Genomic DNA, 24,039 nt, shown 5'->3' with positions numbered 1-24,039 from the left:
ACTCCCCGCTCTCCGCGAGGATCCACCTGCACCTGGGGCTTGGGGCTCAGCTCTGGGCTCAGGGGAAGGCAACTCACATTGATCGAGTGCCTACTGTGTGCCAAGTGCCGCTTGGCATGTCTGGCCCCTGCTTTTCTCCTGAGCCTCATCTTGTGCTATTTTCCCTTTCCTGCCAATCTGGGTGTGTTTCTGTTCCTCCAGTGGGCCACTCTTTCTCTTCCTTTGCGTGTCCTGTTCCCTCTGCTTGAAACACTCTTTCTCTGGTCAACTCCAACGCATTCCTCAAATCACAGGCTCTCTCCCTTCTCTGCTAGACTGTAGGCTCCCAGACCAGTGTTCTCTGAGTGTTTGTTGAATGACTGAATGATGGTATGAGTGAGTCCTCACAACAGCCCATTCGACAGATGAAGCAACCGAGGCAGTTGCCATCAAGCAGAGAACTAGTTCATCCAAGGCCAAGATAAGGTGAGAGGCGGGGCCAGGATTTGAATCCAAGATTGTTTGGTGGCCAAGCTTGTGCCCTTTCTACAACACCTGGCTCATAAGGGTGAATGAAAGGTGGACAATGGTGATGGAAAGTGTGCTGGTGGAAGAAGCAAGAGCGAAGGCACTTCTCCGCCTCATCACTCCCAGGGAGTAATGCCAGAGACGGAGGGGGAACCTGGGGCCAGGCTGCAAAGTTGCACCGTGTTTGGCTGAGTCTCTGTGTCTGGTCTCCCTCAACCTCTCTTGGATTGAGGGTTTACAGGCACTTCTCTGTAGACAAGAGGTCCTAGGCCAGCGGCTCAGCTGGCTGTCTGAATCCAGAGGGCCATGCTAACTCCCAGGGTCCTTGGCACCCCCCGGTTAACGGGGCCCAGGGCAGATTCCAGGTCAGAATCAGGATGCGTTACCCCAGAGGAGCAGTCAGAATGCCGCACTGGGGGGAACTTCCTATGGCAGAGAGAGCACTGGCTTCGGAGTCCCAGACAGTCTCAGGGTCCCAGCTGCACCAATTAGAGCTGAATGACCTTGGCCCAGTTACTTCACCTCTCGGAGCCTCAGTCTCCTTGTCCAGAAAATGGGGACAACAAGGGTTGTTGAGGAAGTTAAAGGAGTTAATTGTGTAGCGTGATTAGGACAGGGCCTGTCTCCCCAGCTTGAGCCTGGTGTAAGGGAAGCGGTTGATAACTGTTAGGTTGGAAGGCCTATTGTTCTTCCATTGCCATTTAACCTCTTCTGCCTCAGTTTCTCTTCCGTGTCATGTTTTGTTCTGCATGTTTCCTGGGGCTGTGGGATGATCAGATGTGATAGAGGATGGAGAAGACATCTGTGGAGTCCCGGCCAAAGGACAAGGCTAAGGGAAGTTGGGCTGCCCTTCCGCCTCCATCTGGATCACACCAAGTCAAGGCCAAGGGGCCCAACAAACATCTGGAGAGAAGCAGAAGTTCCATGAGCTTGGAAGGTGATGACGATGATGATGATAGGTATGATGACAGAGATGATGATGTTGGGTGGATGGGCGGATAGATGAGAGGGCTTGTTATAGCATGTTTAGGCTAAGCCTTAAGAAGGCAATAGGAGGGCTTCCCTGGTGGCGCAGTGGTTGAGAGTCCGCCTGCCGTTGCAGGGGACACGGGTTCGTGCCCCAGTCCGAGAAGATCCCACATGCCGCGGAGCGGCTGGGCCCGTGAGCCATGGCCACTGAGCCTGCACGTCCGGAGCCTGTGCTCCGCAAGGGGAGAGGCCACAGCAGAGAGAGGCCCGCGTACCGCAAAAAAAAAAAAAAAAAAAAAAAGAAGGCAATAGGATACCAATTAAAAGATCAAAGGACTAGTTATTCAAAGACCTAGATATTTTACAATCCAGGCTCTGCCTCTTACTAGTCAAATGAGTTTGGGCAAGTCACTGCACATCTCTGAGCTTCGGTTCTGTCAGCTGTAAAACGGGAACAAAAACCCTTCCCTGCTTACTTCACTGGGAGCATGCGTGGAGGTCGTGGCCATGATCATTTTCACACACGCAAGCAGCTGTGTTTACTGCTGCTGCTGCGGTTGAGGGCAAATCCCACCCACAGGCAGCCACTGCCATGAAGCAGACTTAGTGCCAGTGCAAGATCTGTTACTTCCTTTCCCAGGTGTCTTTAAGCCAGTCGAGTCCCTCCCAGCCTCAGTTTCCTCATTTACCAATGAGGATCCTAGTGCCACCCCCACAGAGGGTTGTGGCCTGGCTAAAATGGGTTCTTGTAGTTACAGGGATCAACCCAGTGCCTGCGAGGAGTCGGGGCTGCATGAATGGTCCTTGCTGTGATTAAAGCCTCTGGTTCACTCTTGTTGTTTCTTTTCTGGCCACACCCTCAGCTTGGCCCGGCCTGGTATAATGACCACACCCTCCTGGTCATCACTGGTCCCTGCAAAACTGTCACAAGGGGCTGCCCTGTATCGTTGTACAGGTTGCTCACTGCTCAAGGGCACTCAGGTAAGGAAATTCAGCTTGTGCTTTTCTCTTCCAAAGCGTAAGCCTCAGAGAGGAGCTGCCTCTGCCTAGGGGAGGTGCCTTTTTCTAATTCTCATAAAAACTGCGTATGCTAGAAGGCACCTGAGTCACCTTGTAGTGGGATTCATTCAGCTTAGAAATGTGGAATCAGATGCGGCTTCAGAGAGGATCTGACCCAATATTCCTGCTGCAAAGAAGAGAAAACTGACCACTATTCATTCAGTCATTCATTTATTGAACTTTTACTGGGCACCTACTATGTGACAAGTAACATCTCAGCTCAGAAGGAGGCAGAAGTGATCAGATGAGGGGAAGGGCACAGGGTGTGGCTGCTTCAACTGTGCTCCTGTAGACCTTTGGCCCGGGGAGCACCCGCTATGTCCTTATCCCTCCACCTCCAGGGGTGTTTGGAAGGGTCCTGGTGTGGTGCCAGTTTACTCCAGCTAGCTGTTCTCTGCACTGGCTATCACCCGACCCTGTGCCCCTGATCCAGCCAGCCTCGTGCAGCTGGTGACCCACTGTCCTCTGCCGAAGGCTCAAGGCTGATTCTGATGCCCGGACCTGCTGGGACCGGAGACCCAATTAGGGGCTGCGTGGCCCTGGATGGTACATTCAAGCAAGAAAGAGCCCTGTGCTAGGAGTCAGTTCCTGGGCTCTGGATCTAGCCTGTCATTAACATGTGTTGAACTTGGTGAAGCCACAAACCATCTCTTTGCAAAATAAGAAGGCTGAGCCGCATGACATATAAGGTTTTGCCAACTCTGATCTTCTGGTCAGTGGTTCTCAAACTTTGGCATTGGAATTACTGAAAGGGCTGGTTAAAACCCTCCCTAGAGCTTCAGACTCAGAGGGTCTGGGGTGGGGTCTGTATTTCTCACAAGTCCTAGATGCTGTGATGCTGCCGGTCCAGGGGCCACACTTTGACAAACCACTGCTCTAGCAACTCTGGCTGCACATTAGAATCACTTGGGGGAGCTTTAAGCAGTGTGGATATCAGGCCCAACCCCAGAGCAATTAAATCAGCATCCCTGAGTGGGAGCCTGGGCTTTGTTATTATTTAAAAGCTCCCCCGGGTGACTACCAGGGATAGAGAACACTGCTCCAGAAAAGTGGCCAGAGATGTGACAGCACACTGATTGGGTAAATGCCTGATTTCCCTTTGGAGAAAGGTCTCTGAGATCCCAACTCAGCCCCTCGTTAGCTGCCTGGCTTTGAACAGCCTCCCTGAGCCTCAGTTTCCCTTCCTGTAAGTGGTGCTGTCAGGACTAAACAGAACTGCCTTCCCGTGTCTGCCCTTCCCTTCCTCCTGTCTCCAAGGAGAGCTTGTGCATTCTTCTGCTCTGAGGCTGTTCAGCTGAGCACAATTCAATAAGCATCTATTAAAAACTCAATGTGGGGCTTCCCTGGTGGCGCAGTGGTTGAGAATCTGCCTGCCAATGCAGGGGACACGGGTTCGAGCCCTGGTCTGGGAGGATCCCACATGCCGCAGAGCAACTGGGCCCGTGAGCCACAACTACTGAGCCTGCGCATCTGGAGCCTGTGCTCCGCAACAGGAGAGGCCGCGACAGTGAGAGGCCCGTGCACTGCGATGAAGAGTGGCCCCTGCTCGCCGCAACCAGAGAAAGCCCTCGCCCAGAAACGAAGATCCAACGCAGCCAAATAAATAAATGAAACGAATTTATAAAAAAAAAAACAAAACTCAATGTGCAAGATGCTGTCCTTAATGATGTGGGAATTCAAAGATGAATCAGGCTCCGTCCCCTCTCTGAGGAGCTCACATGTAAGTGGGGATGATGAGGCACTTGTCTAAAACGTGAGACGGGATGTATCACAGGCCATAGACGAAGTAACAATGGCGAAGGCCACTGTATGCAAGGCCCCCCAGTGGGAGACCCTTTATGGGTTTTATAATCCTCCCAACAACCCATGAGGTAGCTACTAGTATAACACCCACTTTACAGATGAAGAGACTGAGGCTTAAGGGGCTGGTCAGTTACCCACAGTGCAAGAGCCAGCTTTTGTTGCCACGGGACCCCAGACGAGGATGAGATCCACACGATTAGAAAGGCGAGGAGGCTTTGTGGGGAGAGGTGTGGATGTGCTTTGAAGGATGTGTAGAAGTTCAAAGGGTAGATAGAGGAAAAGGTTTCCCAGATAGAGGGATCAGCATATACAAAGGACCAGAGGAGGGAAATCCCAGCTTCTCTAGGGACCCAGAAGTGGTTTGATTGGCTGAAATGCAGGCTAATGGTGAGGCATGGTGGGAATCAGATCCTGGCTGGAGGCCTTGTGTGCTGGGCTAAGGAGTTTAGGTTTTATGTCTTAAGCAATGGGGAGCCATTGAAAATTCTTGAGCAAGGGATGGCATTTTTAGAGAAAGATGAAAGTGGTCATGGGTTGTGGGGTGGGGGGGGGGCTGGTAACAGAGAGCCCAGTAAGGAAGAAGATGGCTACAACAAATGGTCCATGTGCAATGGTAAAACAAATGGGGGGGCAGGGCAGGGAAGACTAGGAAAGTGAGCACACGCGGGAGGTGTACTATTGCCATGTGAAGCTTCTTTGCGCATCATTTCCTTCTGTGCACCCGCTTACTGACTGAGCCACTCTGCACTGGGGGGCAGGGGCAGGTGGGTCTCCATATACAGCTCCCCTCAAGATGGGGGCACGGTCAGTGGAGCATGACCCACTCAGGACAGAGAACTCAGCTGAAGCAGCCGGTAATGGGTTCCTGAGCCAGCTCAGAGCTGGCCGCCTGCCATGTTTCCGGGGTGGGTGTGGAGGAACCGGCCCAGGGGCCCAAGTGCTACTGACCCCAGCTTTCCAGGTGAAGCATACCACCCTGCCTGCCTCCTGCTGCCAAGTTCACAGCCCTCTCAAGGCTCACAGTCTCTGTGCACCAAGCCGAGCACAAATGCTCCTGGGCTGAAGCCAGTTCCTAGAAGCAAAGTCTGGACGAGGAAAGATCACTGGGCTGGGATCCTGCCACTTGCCGGCTGGCTGACCTTGGGCACTTCCCTTAAGCCTGTCTGAGGCCTAGATATTCCACGTCCTCCGGTTAGGGGACTAATCACAGTCAAGAAGTATAAGCACTGGGTCCTCTACCTAGTCCTTCCACCTCCATCTGCCCCACCTTCTCTGATTAACTTCTTAAGACCACGCAGGGACAAGCAGACCAAGCCATTTTCTATAATCGAAGTCCAAGACCATCTTAGCGCTTCTGTCACTCTGTGGACCTAGCACAGCACACCCATTTTATAGAGGACATAACCAAGGCCCAGGGAATTTCCATGACTGGCCCAAGGCCAGAGATTTGAGCGGACACAGAGGCAGACTGAACACCAATCTCTCACCCAACGGAGCTGGAGCCTCAGCTTGGTGCCCCCCCAGATCCCACTGACTATCATGAGATGGGAGAATAGGTCTGGGGGCAGATTGGCAGACATCCCCCATGTTCAGCGTTCTGGAAGTGAGGGACAGTTCCCTGGCTTATCCAAATGATGAACAGACAGAGAATTGCATCCCTTCAGTGTCCCTGTACCACATCACACAGTGAGAACATTCTCTTTTCAGCCTCCTGGTAACACTGAAGGAGAAAGTCTCTGTTGGGAGCTAAAAGGTCTGTAACACCTCTCTAAAGCTGGCCGACCTCCCTTTTTCACTGAGGGCACATCTCAAGCCTTGGCAGGCCAATTTCCTGCTAGAATTTAATAACCTTGGTTTGTTTCCCTTGTGCTTATTTTTGCGCTTACCTTCTATTTATGGCAAGTGATACTGGTTTCCCATTTAAAGTAGTGATATAACAATTCTTCAAAAAACGTGTTTGGGGCAGAGGGGAGGAGTGGGTCTTGGAAAATACTAAGTAATAATGACTGATGTCTGCCCTGGTTCGAGGTGGGGAGAAGGGAAGGGAGAGAGGCGCTGCCCAAGGGCACCCAGGACGCCCCCAGCAGGGCTCTCTCTACAGTGCTCCCTCAGACCTGCATGTCGCACAGACCTCCACTCAGGAGCGCTTAGGCCAAGGTGACTCCGCGGCCCCTCCTGACCGCACGTGCGCGGCCCATGTGTCATCCCGCGGGGTCCTGCAGGCCCGGAGACCTCGGGAGGGAGGCAGAGGCTCGGGCGGGCAGAATGGGTGCCCGGGAGGGCCCCTGGGGATTTCGGCGAAGGAGGAGGGCGCGGGAGCCTTGCGAGCGGGCTGCAGCCAGACCAGGCGAGAGGGGCCAGGTTCCCTCGCGGGTCACCTGCGGCCGGCGCGGTGCGCGTGTGAGTGCGTGCACAGACGTCAGCCTCCGAGGCCCACGCCGCCTTCCGCTCCCCGCGCGCTCTCCGCGCCCCCGGCCGCCCCCACCAGAGCCCTGGCCCCACGAGCCCGGGCACGCGGAGCGGCAGACTGAGGTGCCAAGGCGGCCGCGGGCGGGGCTATGGGGCGGGGCCAGGCAGCGGGGCCCGTCGTCATTGGCCGAGCGCAGTACCGGGGGCGGGGCGCTGGGCGAAGGCGGGTGAGCGGGCTAGGGGAGGCAGAGGCGGGCGCCGGGTGGCGGGACAGGCTGCTTGCAGGCTGCGGAGGGGGCGAGTGCGAGCCGCGCGACGGGTCCACGGAGAACCGCTCGCAGGGGCGGCGGAAGGCTCCCAGGCCTGAGCTGGGCTTCTGCCGCTGGGACCGCCGTCAGGAGCCTGGTCTCCGATCACTTTTCGGAGGGACCACTGACCTTGCCCTGCGGGAGGAAGAGGGGCGTTCGCCTCCAGGAGAGGGAACGAGGGAAGAGCCAGGGCCCCGCAGAAAGTTCACCTCCTCTGGGGGCCAGAGGGGGTGAAGTGGTAGGAGGAGCCTGTGTAAGGCTAACTTGGAGCTGCGAAACCTTAGGGCGGCGTTTAAGGCCCCCTCCCACACGCGCGCGGAGCCGAGCGCCCAGCTCCTCCTTCAGCTGCTGGCGTCGCCTTGCAGGGAGAAAGGAGCCGTCCCTCGGCGCCGGGGGAGCTGCACAGCTGCGGGCAGAGGAGGAGGCCGCGGCCGAGCCGGGCAGGCACCCCCCTACCCGAGCGATCCCCTTTGGGGCGGGCGGTGCAGGTGGCATAGGCGGTCGGATAGGTTCTGCCACCCGGGACACGCACATACGCACGCACCTACAGTCACCTCCAAAGGACCCTCCAGGAGTCTCTAAGGACCCGGAGTTGCTCCTTTTGCCCTCTCCGCCAAACCCGGAGCCCCAGGCAGGGACCCCGGGGTCGGACGTCCCCACGCCTCCAGGCACCTGGCTCAGCAGGAGTCCCCCGGGGCCGGGCAGGGCAGGGCCGGCGGCAACGAGCCGGAGCCCGCCCAGCGCCCGGGCCCCGCCGAACCCTCGGAACCCACTCATGGGGCACCGGATCCCCGTGTCCCCTCGCCCGGCCGCGCCCAGCCCGGCGCCCCGAGCCGCGCAGAGGAGGAGCCCGGCGGAGTGACCCGGGAGCCGCCAAAGACTCTGGAAGGCTCGGCGGCCGGAGAGCAAGGCGGTTCCCCGCACCTCCAGGCGCTTGCAGGCATCCCTCCGAGCCGCGCCAGAGGCCCGGCCCGCCATTCCCAGGTAGGAGGGAGACACCCCAACAGAACTGGGGAAGCGGGGAAGCCGGGAAGAAAGGTTTGAAGCTTGTCAGCGGAAGGCTAGATGAACCTTTACAGGTCTAGGGAAAGTTAAACTGATTGAGCGCCTATTATGATCATACGGCAACTTCACTTATCTAGAGAAAATGAAATTAGTTGAGCACCTACTATGTGTCAGGCTGGGTGCTTATTCCAGGAAAGAAAGACTTCCTGCGTTTCTCCTATGTGCCAGATTTGGTGCTAGAAGCCTTCCATTTAAGAGATCTGGAGTAACAGCCGGTTTGAATATAAGGAAACAGAGGCTCAGAGAGGAAGAGGCACTTCCCTACCCCAAACACAGCCCCTCCCCTTCCTAAGCCAGCTGCAGCCTGCAAACCTGGCTGAGGGTGGGGCTGGGATGGGGCCAGTTGGTGGTGGCCTTGGTGAGGACCTCCTCTGAGGAGGGAAGATTAAGGAACGCCTTCCCTGTTCAGAGTTCCATGAGCTTTGGGGGGAGTTGGTGCAAGGAGTGAGTTTCCTGGGCGATCCGCTTCCCAAGAAGGGTTTCCTGTGATCAGCTGGCCAGAAGGCTCCCAGGTACCTCTGCGGGGTGCTCTCTCCTCCCCTTGCCCCTGGCCCTGGGAGGATGATGAAGGGTGTTGTCCAGGACCTCATGGGAGGTGGGAGGCCGGGCTGGGAAGGGGCAGCCAGCGCAGAAGCCCGTATTCAGGCTTCCCCTGGCATCAGAGAGACAAGATGGGGTCCCCCAAGGCATCTGCCTCCAGTCGCTCCCCACCTGACTGCTCCAGGCAGCCCCTTGACTGCCAAGAGGAAGTGCCACAAAGAAAGGAAACTGCTTGCTGGGTGCTAGGAGCTGTGTGGGCCTCTTGGCTTCTCACTGAGCTCTGAGGGCCACTGTGGGTTTGTTTCTACCATTTGAGAGATGACCAGCCCCGCTAGGCCCAGTCATTCGCCCAGGGTGGCTGGGCTGGTGAGAGGCAGAGCTGGTCTACCAGCTCTGCTTTCTACCACCCTGAGCTGTGTCAAGGATGGTGAGATTGGCTTTGCAAAGCCCCCAGGACTCCCCTCAGTGTGGGCATGGAGGCCAGTGAATGCATGTGTGTCCAGAGAGGCTGGGATGCGTGCTAATGGAGGAGGCTTGGGGTGTGTGGGAGGGAGGCAGGGAGGGCTCAGCATACCACAAGGAGGAGGGTGCGGCCGGACTCTTATACTGCTGTTCCTGCCCCTGTGACCCCTCCATCTTCCAGGCAGGCCCTGGGAGAAGGGCTTGAGGAAGAAGAATGGGGTGAACGCACAGATGCATTTGCTGGGAGCTGGCTGGACAAGGTTTGGGGGAGTCCTGGGCAGGACTCCCCAGCTGTCTGCAGCAAGAGAGAGAGGGAATTAGAATAGGCTTCTGGGGTCATTCCCCCCGCCTGACCCCAGCTGAGGCTTCAGTGAGTCAGACTTTGTTTTGAAAAAGATTGATTTTGTCCGGGCAGTGGGTTTTTTTAGAGGTAAGAGCCCCAGTTTTGGAGCCAACAGCCTGATTCTAATTCTGGCCTGGCCAGTCATCTGTGTGAACTGGGGCAAGTGACTCAGCCTCTGCGACCTCCAGTGTCCGCATTGGTCCAGTGGGTTGATGGTGGTCCCCTCTCCATGGGAGTGTTGTGTAATCATTGAAATAAGGCACGCAAAGCACCCAGCATGATGGAGGCCTGCCCAGCTGTGCTGACCATTCTCCCAGCGTGGCCCCGCCATCTCTGCTCCAGGCCCTTCTGCCTCCCTGGGATGAGTCACAGAACTTGCATTTGGGTACCTGTGCTGCTAGTCGCCCCCACTAACCACTCTCTGGGCCTCCGGGGGGAATCTACATTCTCAAAGGGCCCTTTGAACTCCTCACCGTAGGGTCAGCCTGGCTGAGGATGGAGAGAAAGGAGCAGGCAGCGGTGGAGGAGAGAAGCTGTGCCTACAGCGCTGCCCATAGTACCTCCTCTGGGGGAGGAGAAGGGAAGAAAAATGCAGGGGTGGGAGGTGCTGTCACCTGACGGCCAGGTGTCTGGGTGTTTCACACAGCCCCACGTGGCTGGGGCCATATGAAGACTCGCAGTCTTCTCTCAGAGAGGAAAGCCACAGATTTTTTATTTTTTTTTCTCCTTCTTTGCCCTCTCCTGACCCCAGGCCTCCTCTCTTTGACTTCCTCAGGCCCTTTCAGTCGCCCATGTTAGCACGTCTAGACCAGGAGCTCTGGGCTAGAGGCTGGGGCAGGGGATACACTGTCCCTGGGGGCTACCGGCCTCCTTCCCTCTCTGTGTAGACAGAGGTGACCACCAGCAGATCCAAGCTCCCTGCAGAGGGACTTGCGGAGGGGGCTGTCCTGGTGTGGGACCTCTTTCCCCAGCAGCCCGCATCCGTTGAAGGTGCACGCAACCTGGCTCTCCCAGCCCAGGAGGAGACTGAAAAAATTCAGTGCTGTTGGCTTGCAGCCCTCTCTCCCCTGCTGCCCACCCAGGGATGTGCTCAGGGCACTGAGACCCTCCTGAGTGCAGCCCCCGGGCCAGCTATACAGGGTGCGGGTGGAGGGCGGAAGGTCCCAGAAGGAGGCTTTGAATGAGCTCCAAAGGCAGAGCCATTTGCTTCATTGATTCACAGATCATTTACCGAGCACCTGCTGTGTACATGGCACTGAAACCCTGTGGGATGAATTTGAAGTCGGCTTCAGGCATGAATTGCATGGGGGATGTAGAGGTCGTAGGCTTGGAGTCACCATCCTGGCTTCCTAATTAACTAAATGGGCCACTCATGTAGACTTTTAAGCATCAGGTCCTTATTTGTGAAACAGGGAAGGGAATACGTACTTCACCGTGAGGTGGTGAGAATACGTACTCCACAGTGAGGTGGTGAGGTGGCAGGGGGTAGACCGCCTGGGGTCAAATCCCTCCTTGGCTGGTTACTGGCTGTGTAACCATGGGCAAGGTACTAAACTTCCCTGTGTTTCGGTTTCCTCCTCTGTAAATTGGGGTAACCGTCTACCTTCTGGGGTTCCTGAGGGATGAAGCAGGTTAGTACACGTTCAGCACTTGGAGCGCTCCGCGTATATTAACTGCAAAATAAACGTCAGCTGTTATTATCGTTCTATACTTAGCACAATGCTTGGCACACTGCAGGGCTTGCTTACTGGTGGTTGTTGTCATGGCTCCAGGCCTGGGTCAGCGGTGGGCTGAGCCGGCTTATCGTGTGCGGCCCTTTGCAATTCATTCATTGAGATCATCTTGGTAGCTTGGCATCGGCCATGGTGGGAGTATTCATGGAAATTGACAAATGCTACCCATCAGAGCTTTTATAAAGGTCTTTTTGAGAGCCGCTTTACTGCACGGCGGTTCTCAGTCAGGCAAGGAGAACTCCCTGAACAGGTCGTGTGCCAGAAAACTCACACACAAGAGGTGTCTCCACCTGAAGTCTCTTAGCATCATGGCAGATGTAGACATTTATGACGTTGGAGAGTGCCAGGGGGTAAATGAATGAGGCGCTCCAGGCTGCTGACCTGGGGCATCACGGGGTGGGGACCAGTCACGGTTAGCACCACGGCCCTTTGTGCAGATTGAGAAAAGGTGCCTTCTCTGAGCAGATGAACTCCAACTAAGACGGCCTCCCACTTTCCCACCCAGCCGGGGGCCTTGTGCAGCGCCCCACCTGCACCACCCTGTACGGCAGCCTGCTGAAGGCAGAGGAGATCTGTATTTCAGCAGGCCTGCACCCATTTGTAGCTCATCTTCTCTAGATGGGTGGGTGGCTTCCTGCTGGGTTTGGCAGGAGGCAGAGAAGCCTTCAGAGAGGAGGTGGCATTTGAGCCAGACTCTGCTGAAGGGAAGAGGGTGCTCTTGGGGAGAGGCTGAGGGCTGGAGGCAGGTACCAGCAGAGCTCAAGCTCACTAGGGGTTCCGGGGGGGATGCTGGCAGCTGCTGAGATAGGAAACGAGGGTGGCTGGACTGTGAATGGCCTTTGGGTGGGCCTGATGGAGCCCCTGGAGGTTACTTATCTTTAATTGGGGTTTGGGGCTTGGATCCATTTCGGCCTCTCCCACAAGCCCAAGAGGCTCCTGTAGAAAGTTCTGATGAGAAAAGTGACTCCCGGGGAAGTTAAGCTCCTTACCCAAGAGCAGTAGCAAGTCAGTGGTACAGCGAGGAGTCAAGCCCCCAGCAGTCCCGTGCTGCGTAAACAACAAACAAACACACAAACAAATAAATAAGGGGTGAATGAACGCAAGGGTGAGTGAATGGGTGGATGAATGAAGGAGGAAAGAAAGAAACGAGACGGATGAGCAGGCAGAACTCCAAGGCCTTTAGAAAGACCCCAGTCCAGTGTCCCCATTGTGCAGACAGAAAACTGAGACCAGACAGGTGGCCGGCAGGGGAGGCCAAGGCTTCCAGGAAGGGCTGCGAGGCCGGGCCTCGGGCCTCCTGATGCCGGCTCCCGGCTCTCTGCCACAGCCCCGAGCCATGATGAAGACCTTGTCCAGCGGGAACTGCACACTCAGTGTGCCCGCCAAGAACTCGTACCGCATGGTGGTGCTGGGCGCCTCGCGGGTGGGCAAGAGCTCCATCGTCTCTCGTTTCCTCAACGGCCGCTTCGAGGACCAGTACACGCCCACCATCGAGGACTTCCACCGGAAGGTCTACAACATTCGCGGCGACATGTACCAGCTGGACATCCTGGACACGTCTGGCAACCACCCCTTCCCTGCCATGCGCAGGCTCTCCATCCTCACAGGTGGGTGCCAGGGGTGGGCACAGGTGCTCGAGTATGTGAGCGTGTGTGCTAGGTACTTTACAGTTTGCAAGGCACTTGCCTATCTGAAATGAAGCTCACGACGAGCTCCCTTAGCACTGTGGGGGTCAGAGAGGTGTTGCTGCGTCTCGAGCAAAGGGTGGAGCCAGGTCCCCAGTTCCATTCTGTCTGACTCTGGATCGATTGCTCATGGCTGCTGGCGCTGCCTTCCAGATCAGGAACTGATAGACTCTGCACTGGGGCTTTACCTCCCCAGGGAACAGAGGGGCTGCTGCCTTCCTTCTGTGGGGGTGACCCAGCAGAGCTCCAGGGCCCGGGGTCAGTCTGTCGGGCTCTGATCTATTAACACTGCAGGGCTTTTCCACCTCTCAGAGAGGCAGGGGCTGGACCCAGGCAGTGATCAGCCAGAGGGGCTGGTGGGGACCTGCGCGGATGCTGGGAACTCGGTAATAATCACAGTAACGGCCATGGCAATAGCTAACACTTAACAAGAGCTGTGTGCCTGGGCCTGTTTCTAGAGCTTGGCATGTATTTATTTAATCCTCACAACTAACCTAGGAGACAGGTATTTGCCTCCATTTTGCAAGTGGAGAAACTGAGGCCCAGAGAGGTTGAGTTACTCCAGGTGATAGATAGCACAGCTGGTAAATGACAGTCTGGCTCTCATGCTTTACCACTGGGCTATCCTGTAGCCTCTTGGCCCGGCTGGGAGTGGTGGGGAGGGAGGAGATTGTGGGGGACTAAGGGGCCAGGTAGAGATGTGAGGCTGGGCCATGATTTTCATCACTCAAGCAGTTTTGTGTGGTAGCTAAGAGGACAGGTCCAGAAACTGGTCTGCCTGGGTCCGAATCCTGGTTCCAATGCTTCCTGGTTTTGTCCCTCTGAGCGAGTGACTTTATCTCTTTGTGCCTCAGTTTTCTCATCTGTAAGTTGGCATCACATTAGCACCCATTCCAAAGGTCTTTGTGAGAATTTAAATGAGTTAATATAGGAAAAGTGCTTGGTGATTGGAAGGTAAGTGCTCAAGAATTATGGGTCTTAAACCTACATTTGCAGTATGCCTGCAATGGGCTATGCAGGCCCATTTCCTAAACCCTGCACCTGCCACTGCCGGGCGGCGATGAAGGGAAGGAATGAGCAAGTAACCCCCCAGCCATCACTAAAACAGCCCCGCAAATCGAGATACTTCTACACCAAGAAACCCTAGCCATGCCCACCCCTCTCCCCACGGCCCGGTCAAGACTCCTCCCTGAGTGCCCTGGATAGACAGCTTCCTCTTCCGGCTGTCCTCACTGACCATCTGACCCAGATCACACTCAGACTGTCCCACCCCACATTTTCGAGAGGGAGTGTGTGGGCAGAAGGAGCCTGGGCTGACCTGGTTCCAGTCCTGGCTCTACCACTTGACGGCTTAGATGTGTGACCATAAGTCTGGATCTCAGTCTTCCCAGCTGCACAATGGACATAACCTGCTTCCTCCCAGGGTGGCTGCGAGAACTGCAGGAAATTGCGCGGGGGGCATTTCCAGGACTCGATGGAGATTGCAAGGATGTCTGCTCTCCTGGCCATGGGGAGGGGACTGGGTGCCCACCAACAGAAATAAGGCTAACGGAGGGAGAGAGGAGATGTGGAGAGGGACCACATGCGTATTTCCAAAGTTAATTTTTAATTACACAAATAACACACAAATACACCCTCCTCTAAACATACAGATAAGGCTAAAAAGCCCCCTTGCCCCATGCCCCCAACCGCAGGCTTCTGCCCCCTCCCCCGAGGTAGCCACCCCATCAGTCTTCCAGGCCCCCCATGAACACTTTGACATTCACATTTGTGTCCCCATAACGGAGAGTATTTTCGTCTCATTTTTACGTGCACATATCATTCCAAGCACATCTGCCTGCTGCCTGCTTTTTTCACTCACCAGTCTGTGCCTCATTTTCCAACCTAGTGCTGGTACACAGCAAATTCTGAAAGCCATTAATTCTTTTTTTTTTAAAGGAAGGATTCTTTTTTTTTTTAATTTATTTATTTTTGACTGTGTTGGGTCTTCGTTTCTGTGCGAGGGTTTTCTCCAGTTGCGGCGAGCAGGGGCCACTCCTCATTGCAGTGCACGGGCCTCTCTCTAGCGCGGCCTCTCTTGTTGCAGAGCACAGGCTCCAGACGCGCAGGCTCAGTAGTTGTGGCTCACGGGCCCAGTTGCTCCGCGGCATGTGGGATCCTCCCAGACCAGGGCTCGAACCCGTGTCCCCTGTATTGGCAGGCAGACTCTCAACCGCTGCGCCACCAGGGAAGCCCCTGAAAGCCATTAATTCTGCCGCCAGCTCTCCTTCCAGCTGCCAGCGAGGCGTCCCTGAAGCTTGGCATCACAGCCTTTCACCTGGATATGTCAAGGCTGCAGAGCCCTCAGGGGCCCGGGATTAGCCTTAACGGGATGGGTTTGGCAGCCTAAGCAGAAACGGTTGCCAAGCCAGCGCTGCCTTGCAAGTGTCTTTCTAAACTGCCCACCCCGTCCTCCATCCCGTCCCACCCCGTCCACACAACCAGCTTTATGAACACCCACTGTGCGCCGTGACGACATCTCCCTCTGCTCCAGAGAGCTCATTGGCTGGAACGTGGTCCTGAACGTGGCGTGTGCTCTTCTGAGGGGGACAGATGGCGTGCTCCGGGGGTCCAGAGGAAGGAGGCAGCAGTACTCCCAGAAGCTGGTATCACTTGATTCTCCTCTCGAGAACTTGGGCCAGTCTCAGGCACCTTTGAGCCCCGGTTTCTTATAAAACAGGGCTCTTAACATCTCCCCACAGGTTCTCAAGAGTTTAAGTCAAAGTGCAAAAGGTACTTTGAGTGTGAGACTGTGATCACTGTAGTGAGATGTGGAAATTGGGGTGGAGGCACCAGCCCTCTCTCAGCCTCCCCGCCTCCCCTGCCACCTCCCCATCATCCCTATTTCAAAGACCTGCGCTGAGGGATGCAGCGAGTTGAAGCAGGGGTAGCGTGGGCCTGGGAGGCTAGTGTTCACTTGTTCATCCATGATTTATTCAAGAATCAGAGGACACCTGTGTGCGCCAAGACCAGCCAGGTGAGGACAGAATCGGGTCCACATCTCGGCCTGGCCACACCTGAGCTGTGTGATCTTGGGCTGGTTGCTCACCCTTTCTGAGCCCCAGTTGGCTCACCTATCACATGAAAGTAATGAAATCTCCCTCACAGATGTTCCGTGAGGAGTCAAGGGGGAACCCATGCGACTCTCGCAGGTGCCTGTTCTCATTATCCTTTTGAGATCCGAGATCACTGAGCACATGTCACTCTCCATCCATTATCTCATCAAACCTTCAAAAGCATCCTGCATGGGACAGATGGGGAAACTGAGGTTTAGAGAGGTGGTATGACCCGCTGAAGGCCGTGTGGCCAGTGAATGGAGGGGGCAAGAGGTAAACCTAGGCCTGCCTGATGCCAACACTCTGCGTTCCAACTAGGCATCGGGGGCTATTCCAGGCCCTGGGGATGTGCGCTGAACAGCAAGACCCCTGCGCTTGTGGAAACTGTATTTCTTTTCTTTTTTTTTTTGCGGTACGCGGGCCTCTCACTGCTGTGGCCTTTCCCGTTGCGGAGCACAGGCTCTGGACGCGCAGGCTTAGCGGCCATGGCTCACGGGCCCAGCCACTCCGCGGCATGGGGGATCTTCCAGGACCGGGGCACGAACCCGTGTCCCCTGCATCGGCAGGCGGACTCTCAACCACTGCGCCACCAGGGAAGCCCCTGTATTTCTTATTATTCTAACACAGTCTACACGAGCTCACAAATCACTCACCCTGTCTCCAGCCCTGCCGGGAAATGTAGGGCTGATTCATTGTGTTTGAACCAGGCTGTGCCACGTATTAGCTCTGTGACAAGGGATTTAACCTTCTGGGCCTCAGTCTTCTGCTCTGGAAAATGGGGGGAATAATAGCAGTTCCCCGCCAGAGTCACTGTGAAGGTCAAGTCAGGGAGCGGGGAGGGGCGAGGGGGTGTGGCGCGGTCAGGAGGCGCCTGTGAACTCACCGCCTGGGGTTCCTCTCCCCACAGGCGACGTTTTCATCCTGGTGTTCAGTCTGGATAATCGGGAATCCTTCGACGAGGTCAAGCGCCTCCAGAAGCAGATCCTGGAGGTCAAGTCCTGCCTGAAGAACAAGACCAAGGAAGTGGCAGAGCTGCCCATGGTCATCTGCGGCAACAAGAACGACCATGGCGAGCTGTGCCGCCAGGTGCCCACCACCGAGGCCGAGCTGCTGGTGTCGGGCGACGGGAACTGTGCCTACTTCGAGGTGTCGGCCAAGAAGAACACCAACGTGGACGAGATGTTCTACGTGCTCTTCAGCATGGCCAAGCTGCCGCACGAGATGAGCCCCGCCCTGCACCGCAAGATCTCCGTGCAGTACGGGGACGCCTTCCACCCCAGGCCCTTCTGCATGCGCCGAGTCAAGGACATGGACGCCTACGGCATGGTCTCGCCCTTTGCCCGCCGCCCCAGCGTCAACAGTGACCTCAAATACATCAAGGCCAAGGTCCTCCGGGAGGGCCAGGCCCGCGAGCGGGACAAATGCACCATCCAGTGAGCAGGAGGGACGCTGGGGTGGGGCTTGGGCGGTGCCTTACGGTGGTAGGGGGCGTGGCCCCGGGTGCCCGCTTCCCGCATGTCCCCCCATGAGACCCCAACAGCAGTCACGTTCTAAGACCTTTGGCGCCAGACTGGAGGACCCCAGCCTCCAGCCTCTGTGCAGTCTCCTGCCTTCAACCACTTCCCTCTGATTCCTCCTTTCCACCACTCGCTCTTGGTTTCAGCTTCTGCAAGGGTTGGGAGGGGAATCCCTGCAGGACAAGAGGCAAGGTTGGGTGACATCTGAACTTATGCCAGGACCCAAGTCAGAGCTTGCTTGAGGGGCCAGAGGGGCCAGGACCCCTGCACCATCCGATGGAGACTCCTGGAACATCCCAGATAAAAATGATACCCAGAGTCAGCTGGAAGAGGTCTCCGCTGTCCTGGTGGAGGACCCAGCTTGGTTTAGGAGGCAGCTGGGAATCTCCTCCCACCCCATCCTGAAACGCTTACCCTCTGGCTCAGCTGGTTCTATCCCCTGCCCCCCAACTTGGCCCTCAGCTGCCCCCGACATTGAGCCAGGGGCGTCTGTGTGTTCGAAGGAGGCGTGGCTACGTCGCCTGGCCCATGTCCATCTCTTGGACCGCCTTCCTCAGCCTCTTCTCCCAGGTTCCTCTCGTCTGCTGGTTGTGCTTTGCTGTTGCAGCTGTTACGTCGTGTTCCCAGTAGGAATGGAAATCGCTGTACTGTAAAAGCCTAGTGACCCCTCGTTGGCAAGGCCCCCCACCAGTTCAGATCCACTGCCTCCACTGGGGACACCTTCGTCCCCCATTCCAGATGGGGTTTCTGTGGCCTATGTGCAGCTGGACGCTGCCCGCTACTGAGCATCACCGTTCACACTCACACAGGCGGGGCAGGCCTGCGGGGGCAGCTTCTCCTCTTGCCTCCATTTCCCAGAGGGGGTGGCTGAGACTCACAGGGCAAAGTGACATGCCCCAGCTCCGCCTCCCGGCTAGTTCCGGACACAGCTCCCCCTGGAACCAGGCTTTCCTCTACTGTGCTGGTTCCTCAAGCATTTATTGAGCTGGGTCCACCCTGTGCTAGGAAACAAAGAGGATGAGCAATGCACTTTACACCCCTGAGGCCAAGCCTCCCCGGCTCTGGCCACTTTCCCATCCCCCGCCTGGCCGCTGCCCACCCCTGCTGCCCTACTGTCTCTGTACACGCAGCTGTTGGCAGGCGTGGAAGAGCAGCGGGGAGCCAGAGCTGAGCCCGGGAGAGGCAGGTAGGAAGTGCTCCCAGTGGGCCTTTTCCTGGTGTCTGTGATTGGGTTGTGCTGGGTACCAGGCGTGGTGGGATTTGAACCTGTGGACCAAAGCCTCTTAAAAAATACATTTTATACTTTAAATCTCCTTGAACCTATTGAAGTTCAGGGCCACAAGGAACCTTAGTGATCATCTAGTGAATCTGAGGCCCAGAGAGGGTAAGTAACTTGCTCCAGGTCACACAGCAAGCCTACGAGCGGCAGAAGCAGGGTTAGGTCTGGCATTCAGCACGCACCATGGTGTGCCCCTCTCCTGATGCTGCCTCAGCCCCTGGGGCCTTCAGGGACTTGAGGTGTTGTCTCCCTGACCCTGTCCCTAAATCTGCCTTTGAGGGCTCCTGTAGATTCTGTGTACATTGTGCCCACATATATACATGTACATACACATGAACACACAGACATAAACGTGCCCTGGCCTCAGCTCTGCACACCCCCACCCCACCCTGGCCCCTGCTGCTCAAGGCAGCCGCTCTGACCCTGCTTCTGTGCCCACACCTGGCCCCAGCTTGAACCCTCTAAGCAGACCGGATACCTTGGCCAGGACAGGTGTGTGGCCTGGTCTCAGTCACACCTCTGCTTCCCCTTATCTCTGTGTACACTCTCAATTAAAGTGGGTTTGTTTCTAAGCCGTGTCCTTGACCGTGTGTATTTTCTGTATTTCCAAGAAGAGGTGTGGCTCTTTCTCCAACCAAAGCTGACCTTTCCCTCCCCAAATTGCACCTGCCTGGTACCCTTTCCCTGTGTGTCAGCACTGAGTCAGCCTTCAAGGTTAAGTACGTGGAGGGCGGGGTGGGGGGGGGGATAAAACCCCACAATAAGGGGGAACAAACCCCTGGCCCTCCTGGGCCCTCTGAGGGGTGTATGCTGAGTTGTTCATGTCCCTCTGGAGGAGTGGCCAGGTCAGACAGGAGAGGCCTCCCCGTGGACCATTAGCCCTTTGGGGTCACCATATGACCAAGTTCTGGGTGGCTTCCAGAACCACCCAGAGAACATTTGGCAATATCTAGAAACAGTTTTGATTGTCAAAACTGGGGGGGGGGGGGGGGCGGCATGCTATTAGCACCTGGTGGGTAGAGACCAGGGACGGTGCTGAACACCTCACCATGAAGTGTTACCCCGCCCTGAATGTCGGCAATGGGCAGCCTCCTCACTTGGACTGTCAACCCTTGAGATCAGGACACGGCCCATGTCTATGTATGGTTGATACAACTTTCTGGATGGTAAACACTGGACAAGCACAATGTGTCCTTGTGTGAAATGAGACCTGACATGGGAGGGGAATGGCAGGTGGAGGTTGGGGGGAGAAGGTCTTGTCCCCATGCCACCCCGAACATGGCGCCTTGGACAGAGGTTCTCCCTCGGCGGAGGGAAGGGAAGGGAATCAGCCACACGCCTGCTGCGTGACCGACACCCCTACTCTCGCTCCATCTTCGCATCTTCCAGCCCCGTAAGAAACATGCTCCTCGTATTCACCCCTTCTTGTGGTGGGGAATTAAGCTCAGAGAACTCAATTTCTTCTCCAAGAAGGCACAGCTGGTGAAGGGGCAGATCGGGGACTTGAAACCAGAGACCGTCTGGGCTCCGTGAGAGTGAGGAAAGGATTTTGCGTCTGGGAGATGGAGACAGGTCTGTGCTTTTGAGCAGTCAGCAAATACCACTGAGCAGGGAGGTTCAGAGAGAAGGCGGACAAGGTCTCTGCCTGCCAAGGGCTCACGGTCCAGAGGGAGAGACCCCTGTGCGGACATTCACAAAGCAGGGTGAGCCCAGCTATGGTGGAGGAAAACCAGGTGAGCCTGGGAGAGCTCCCGACCTCTGCCTAGCTGGGAGCCCAGCTTCCCACCCATCCTTTGCCCATGCCAGACAGAGAAGGTCAAAGTGGGAGATGAGTCACCCTGATGCTCTCCCAGTCCCGGTTTCTGTAAATGTGAGATGTGGAGGTGAACATTCCCTTCTGCCTTGCAGGTCAGAACTGCTCCCTAAGAAGGGCTACACGGAGAGGTAGCTGGGCACACCTTCCATGCAAGCCTTCCACGGTTCATCGGAGCCGGGGCACCTCTGCCATGCCCTCCCTCCGTGTGGGACTGTGAACAAGTCCTGTCTTCTCCCAGGCTTCATTTTCTTCATCTCTAAGTGGGAGGTGGGGAAGACAGCTGGACCAGACAGCACACGAACAGCCCCTTACAGCCTTATGTTCTCTGCGAAAAGGAATTAATATTCCTACTACATAACCCACAACATTCTGAGCGTTACTAAACAGAACACGTTTGCTCCAGCCCCGGCCCCAGCCCCACTCCTTGCATCCCACAGATCCACCCTGGAATGGGGTTAACAAGCAGAAATCTGGGGCAGAGGAGGAAGACGCCCCTGACAAATAGCCCTGGTACGGAGGGTGGAATAAAGTTGTGGGAAAATTCCCCTCATGGGGAGACCATTCAGAGATAAGCCCAGGACAGCCAGCTTAATTCCCAGCCTAGGAAGGGAGTGTTGGGAATCTGATTTCAGAGAATTCTGAGCTATGAACTCTAAGTACTTGTTCTGTTCCGCCTCCCTGAACCTGTCACTTATTCCAAAGAAAAACTTCAGCCTGCATCCAGGCTTGGTGGGGGCCGATGGGAGGCCAGTTGGGGCTCTGCTGGGCTCGGCCTGTTCCTGCAGCCTCTTGTTGCATCCTGGAGGCAAAGCTATGAGGAAGGATTATGAATCCCCATATGAGGGAACTGAGGCTCAGAGAGGTAAAGGCACATGCCCCAGATTGTACAGCTGGTAAGTGGCAGAGCTGAGCTAGAATTCACCACTGATTGCAAAGCACGTTTTCTCCCCAGAGCTTTCATAACTGAGCCAGCTAGGAGCTTCTCTCTGGAGGGAGAAGCCAGCAGTTTGGGGTGCGATGTCTGAACATGGTTCAGAGAACTTGGGCGAGTGTCATTCACAGGGAGTGAGATGCCCTGCCACTCATAGCCAAGGGTGCAGCCACTGTAGCCGGAGGAGAACTTGACTTCTCTCTCATGGAGAAGCCCAAGGTGAGTGTGCTAGGCCAGAGTATGGCTCTGTTCCACCTGATCATTCAGGCATCCAGGTCTCAGGCTCCTCTATCTCTAGGACCATGTCACATCTGCAAGGTCAAAGCCACTGCCACATTCAGGTTCAGCCAGAAAGGGAAGGGAAGAGAGAGTGCAGACACCGCACATCTGCTGTTTTCAGGGCCCTGGACACATCCCTTCCGCTCACTTTCCACTGGCAAGACTCAGTCATGTGACCAAACCTACCTATGAGAAGGGCTGGGAAACACAGTTCCTTGCTAGGTGGCCCCGTACCCAATGGTGACTCGTGGAAGAAGAGGAAGAGTGATTGGCTGGCCAGCCAACTGTCCCCACGAAGCCACCTTCAAGCAGCAGGTCTGGACCTCAGGACTCGCATTCAACCCGACTTCCAACAAGCTCCACTCAGTAGACGCGATCAGAAAGCAGCTCTGACCTCCCACTGTTTCTTTCAAGTGGCTCTGGGTTTTGCTTTCCCCATCCCTCCACGAGAACTGGGACTGTCCCATGACTTTTCTCATCTATACCAGAGGCACCTCGGATGGCAATATAGCCTCAGTTAAAAATCTCTGGCCATGTGATGACTGACATTTCTGTCTTCATTCAAAGGAAAGTCCTTCCCCCCGCTGAGTTCTGCTGTACGCAAAAAGCTAGAATTTGGGGAAGAGAAGGGTGGGCATGTCCTCCTCTTTTTTCACTCTCCATCTTCCCTTTTAGCTAATTCCAGTTTCTCTCTCCTCCGTTCTTGGGAGGTGGGTCAGGGAGGAGGCTGGGGGAGAGGAGGTCAGTGGGACAGGAACGTTCCTACTTGCGGGGACTATGGTATTGTGGTAAGACTGTGTCATGCCCACCAGGCTGCCACAGGACCTTTGCACTTGCAGTTATCTCCACCTGGAATGTGCTTCCTCTACAATCCCCACTGGCTCACTTGGTCCCTTCATTCATTATCTCTGCTCAGAGAAGCTTCTCCTGACTTCCTGCCCTAAGATCCCCTCCTAAGCCATCACTGTTCGCCCTCTTTTTCTGCTTCATCTTTCCTGATAACATTGATCATCACTTGACTCTTTATAATGCGTATGTTTATTGTACGTCTCTTCCGCTAGAGTGGGAACTACACAAGACTAATGCACAGGTCCTCCCAGAGTAACACAGTGCCTGGCACACAGTAGGTCTTCAATAGATATATCAGGAACCAATGGAGGAATGAAGAGAGAGGTCTGATCAGCTACACATTTGGAAGCCCACTCTGGCTTCAGGGAATGTGTTGGAGGTGCGTGAGAGGGGATGGTGAAGAGAGGGTGGATTCGGGGTGGTAGAACTGAAGACGTGGGCTCCCAAGCCAGCTGTGGGGTGTTGCATTGGGTGGAGAGCCGAAGGCGGGTCTCAGGATTGGCACTTAGGCAGCTGGATGGTAAGTGGCGCCAGTCTCCAAGGTGGGGACGCTATCAGGACAGGGTGCAGGTTGGAAGGCCATGAGCGCGGGCACAGGATGGATAAGATGGGTTGAGTTTGAGTCGTGGGGAGTTTGAGGCACCCAGAGGAACTTCAAGTGCAAGGGACCAGCAGGAACCTGGAGGGGAGGGTCTGAATCTTAGGAGAGAAGTCCGGCCTTGAGTGGTGGACCTGAGGGTCACGCCAGCCTTGGGAAAGTGTGGACTAGACAGACCAGGCAGTAAAAAGAGGACCCAGAGGAACACCAGGGTTTAGGAAAAGACAGAGAGTGGAGGAAGGCAGAGGGAGAGAGGAGAGGTAGGTGGAAAACCAGAGTGTGGGCCTTGGCAGCCGGGGACCAGGAAGGTTCGAAAAGGGATAGATGGGCGCCAGTGTCAAAGCTGCCACGAAGGGGCTGAAGGGCATCCACAAGACACTGGAAGAAGCCCAACTAAAGGACAGACGGCGTGTGAATGGAGGGGGTAGCGAGCCAGTAGCGAGGGTACCTTTTTCTCTTTCTTTTAAATTTTTTCATAAGCATGGCTGGAAAGTGGAAGAGAAACTAGAAGGAGACAAGGGGTTCCAGAGGGACCGTTGTTAGTATTATTACCATTTTTGAAGATGGAGAGGCTGGAACTTGATGAAATGCTCTTGAGAAAGATCCAGAAGAGAAGGAGGATGACAGCACAGAAGAGGAGGAAGTGTTGATTGCTGGAGAGGGGTCTCTGGAGACATGGGGAGGGCGGAGATCCAGGACACAGGTGGAGGCAGTGGCTTCAATCAAGAGAGAGGATGACCGCGGACAAGGGGGCAGGGAGGAGAGCCGAGCCCGCGATGGATGGAGTGAGCT

At 55.8% G+C, this 24,039-nt stretch overlaps 1 protein-coding gene across 4 annotated transcripts; it reads left to right on the top strand.

Annotated features, from left to right (window-relative positions):
• The first annotated feature begins 7,908 nt into the window (after positions 1-7,908).
• Positions 7,909-19,346, top strand: RASD2 (RASD family member 2). 4 transcript variants are annotated; one of them, XM_032646900.1, is made up of 4 exons: positions 7,909-8,039; positions 8,530-8,632; positions 12,414-12,805; positions 16,886-19,346. In XM_032646900.1, the coding sequence occupies exons 3-4, from the start codon at positions 12,499-12,501 to the stop codon at positions 17,413-17,415; spliced, it is 837 nt and encodes a 278-aa protein (XP_032502791.1). In that variant the 5' UTR covers positions 7,909-8,039; positions 8,530-8,632; positions 12,414-12,498; the 3' UTR covers positions 17,416-19,346. The 4 variants fall into 4 exon arrangements, with proteins under 4 accessions (XP_032502791.1, XP_032502793.1, XP_032502792.1 ...); XM_032646902.1 differs by lacking the exon at positions 8,530-8,632 and having other exon boundaries at positions 7,912-8,039; positions 12,526-12,805; XM_032646901.1 differs by lacking the exon at positions 7,909-8,039 and having other exon boundaries at positions 8,094-8,632; positions 12,526-12,805.
• Positions 19,347-24,039: the final 4,693 nt, after the last annotated feature.

Source organism: Phocoena sinus, chromosome 10 (genome assembly GCF_008692025.1).
Source record: "Phocoena sinus isolate mPhoSin1 chromosome 10, mPhoSin1.pri, whole genome shotgun sequence".
Classification (NCBI taxonomy): Eukaryota; Metazoa; Chordata; class Mammalia; order Artiodactyla; family Phocoenidae; genus Phocoena; species Phocoena sinus.
Note: the sequence above shows the minus strand (reverse complement) of the source record. Positions and strands in the feature narration are given on the sequence as shown.

Bases quoted from the DNA above. Each gene is read 5' to 3' on its own strand.
- RASD2 (XM_032646900.1), top strand. From the start codon at position 12,499: ATGCCGGCTCCCGGCTCTCTGCCACAGCCCCGAGCCATGATGAAGACC. The intron at 12,806-16,885 runs GTGGGTGCCAGG...CTCTCCCCACAG, and splicing joins CAGGCTCTCCATCCTCACAG to GCGACGTTTTCATCCTGGTG.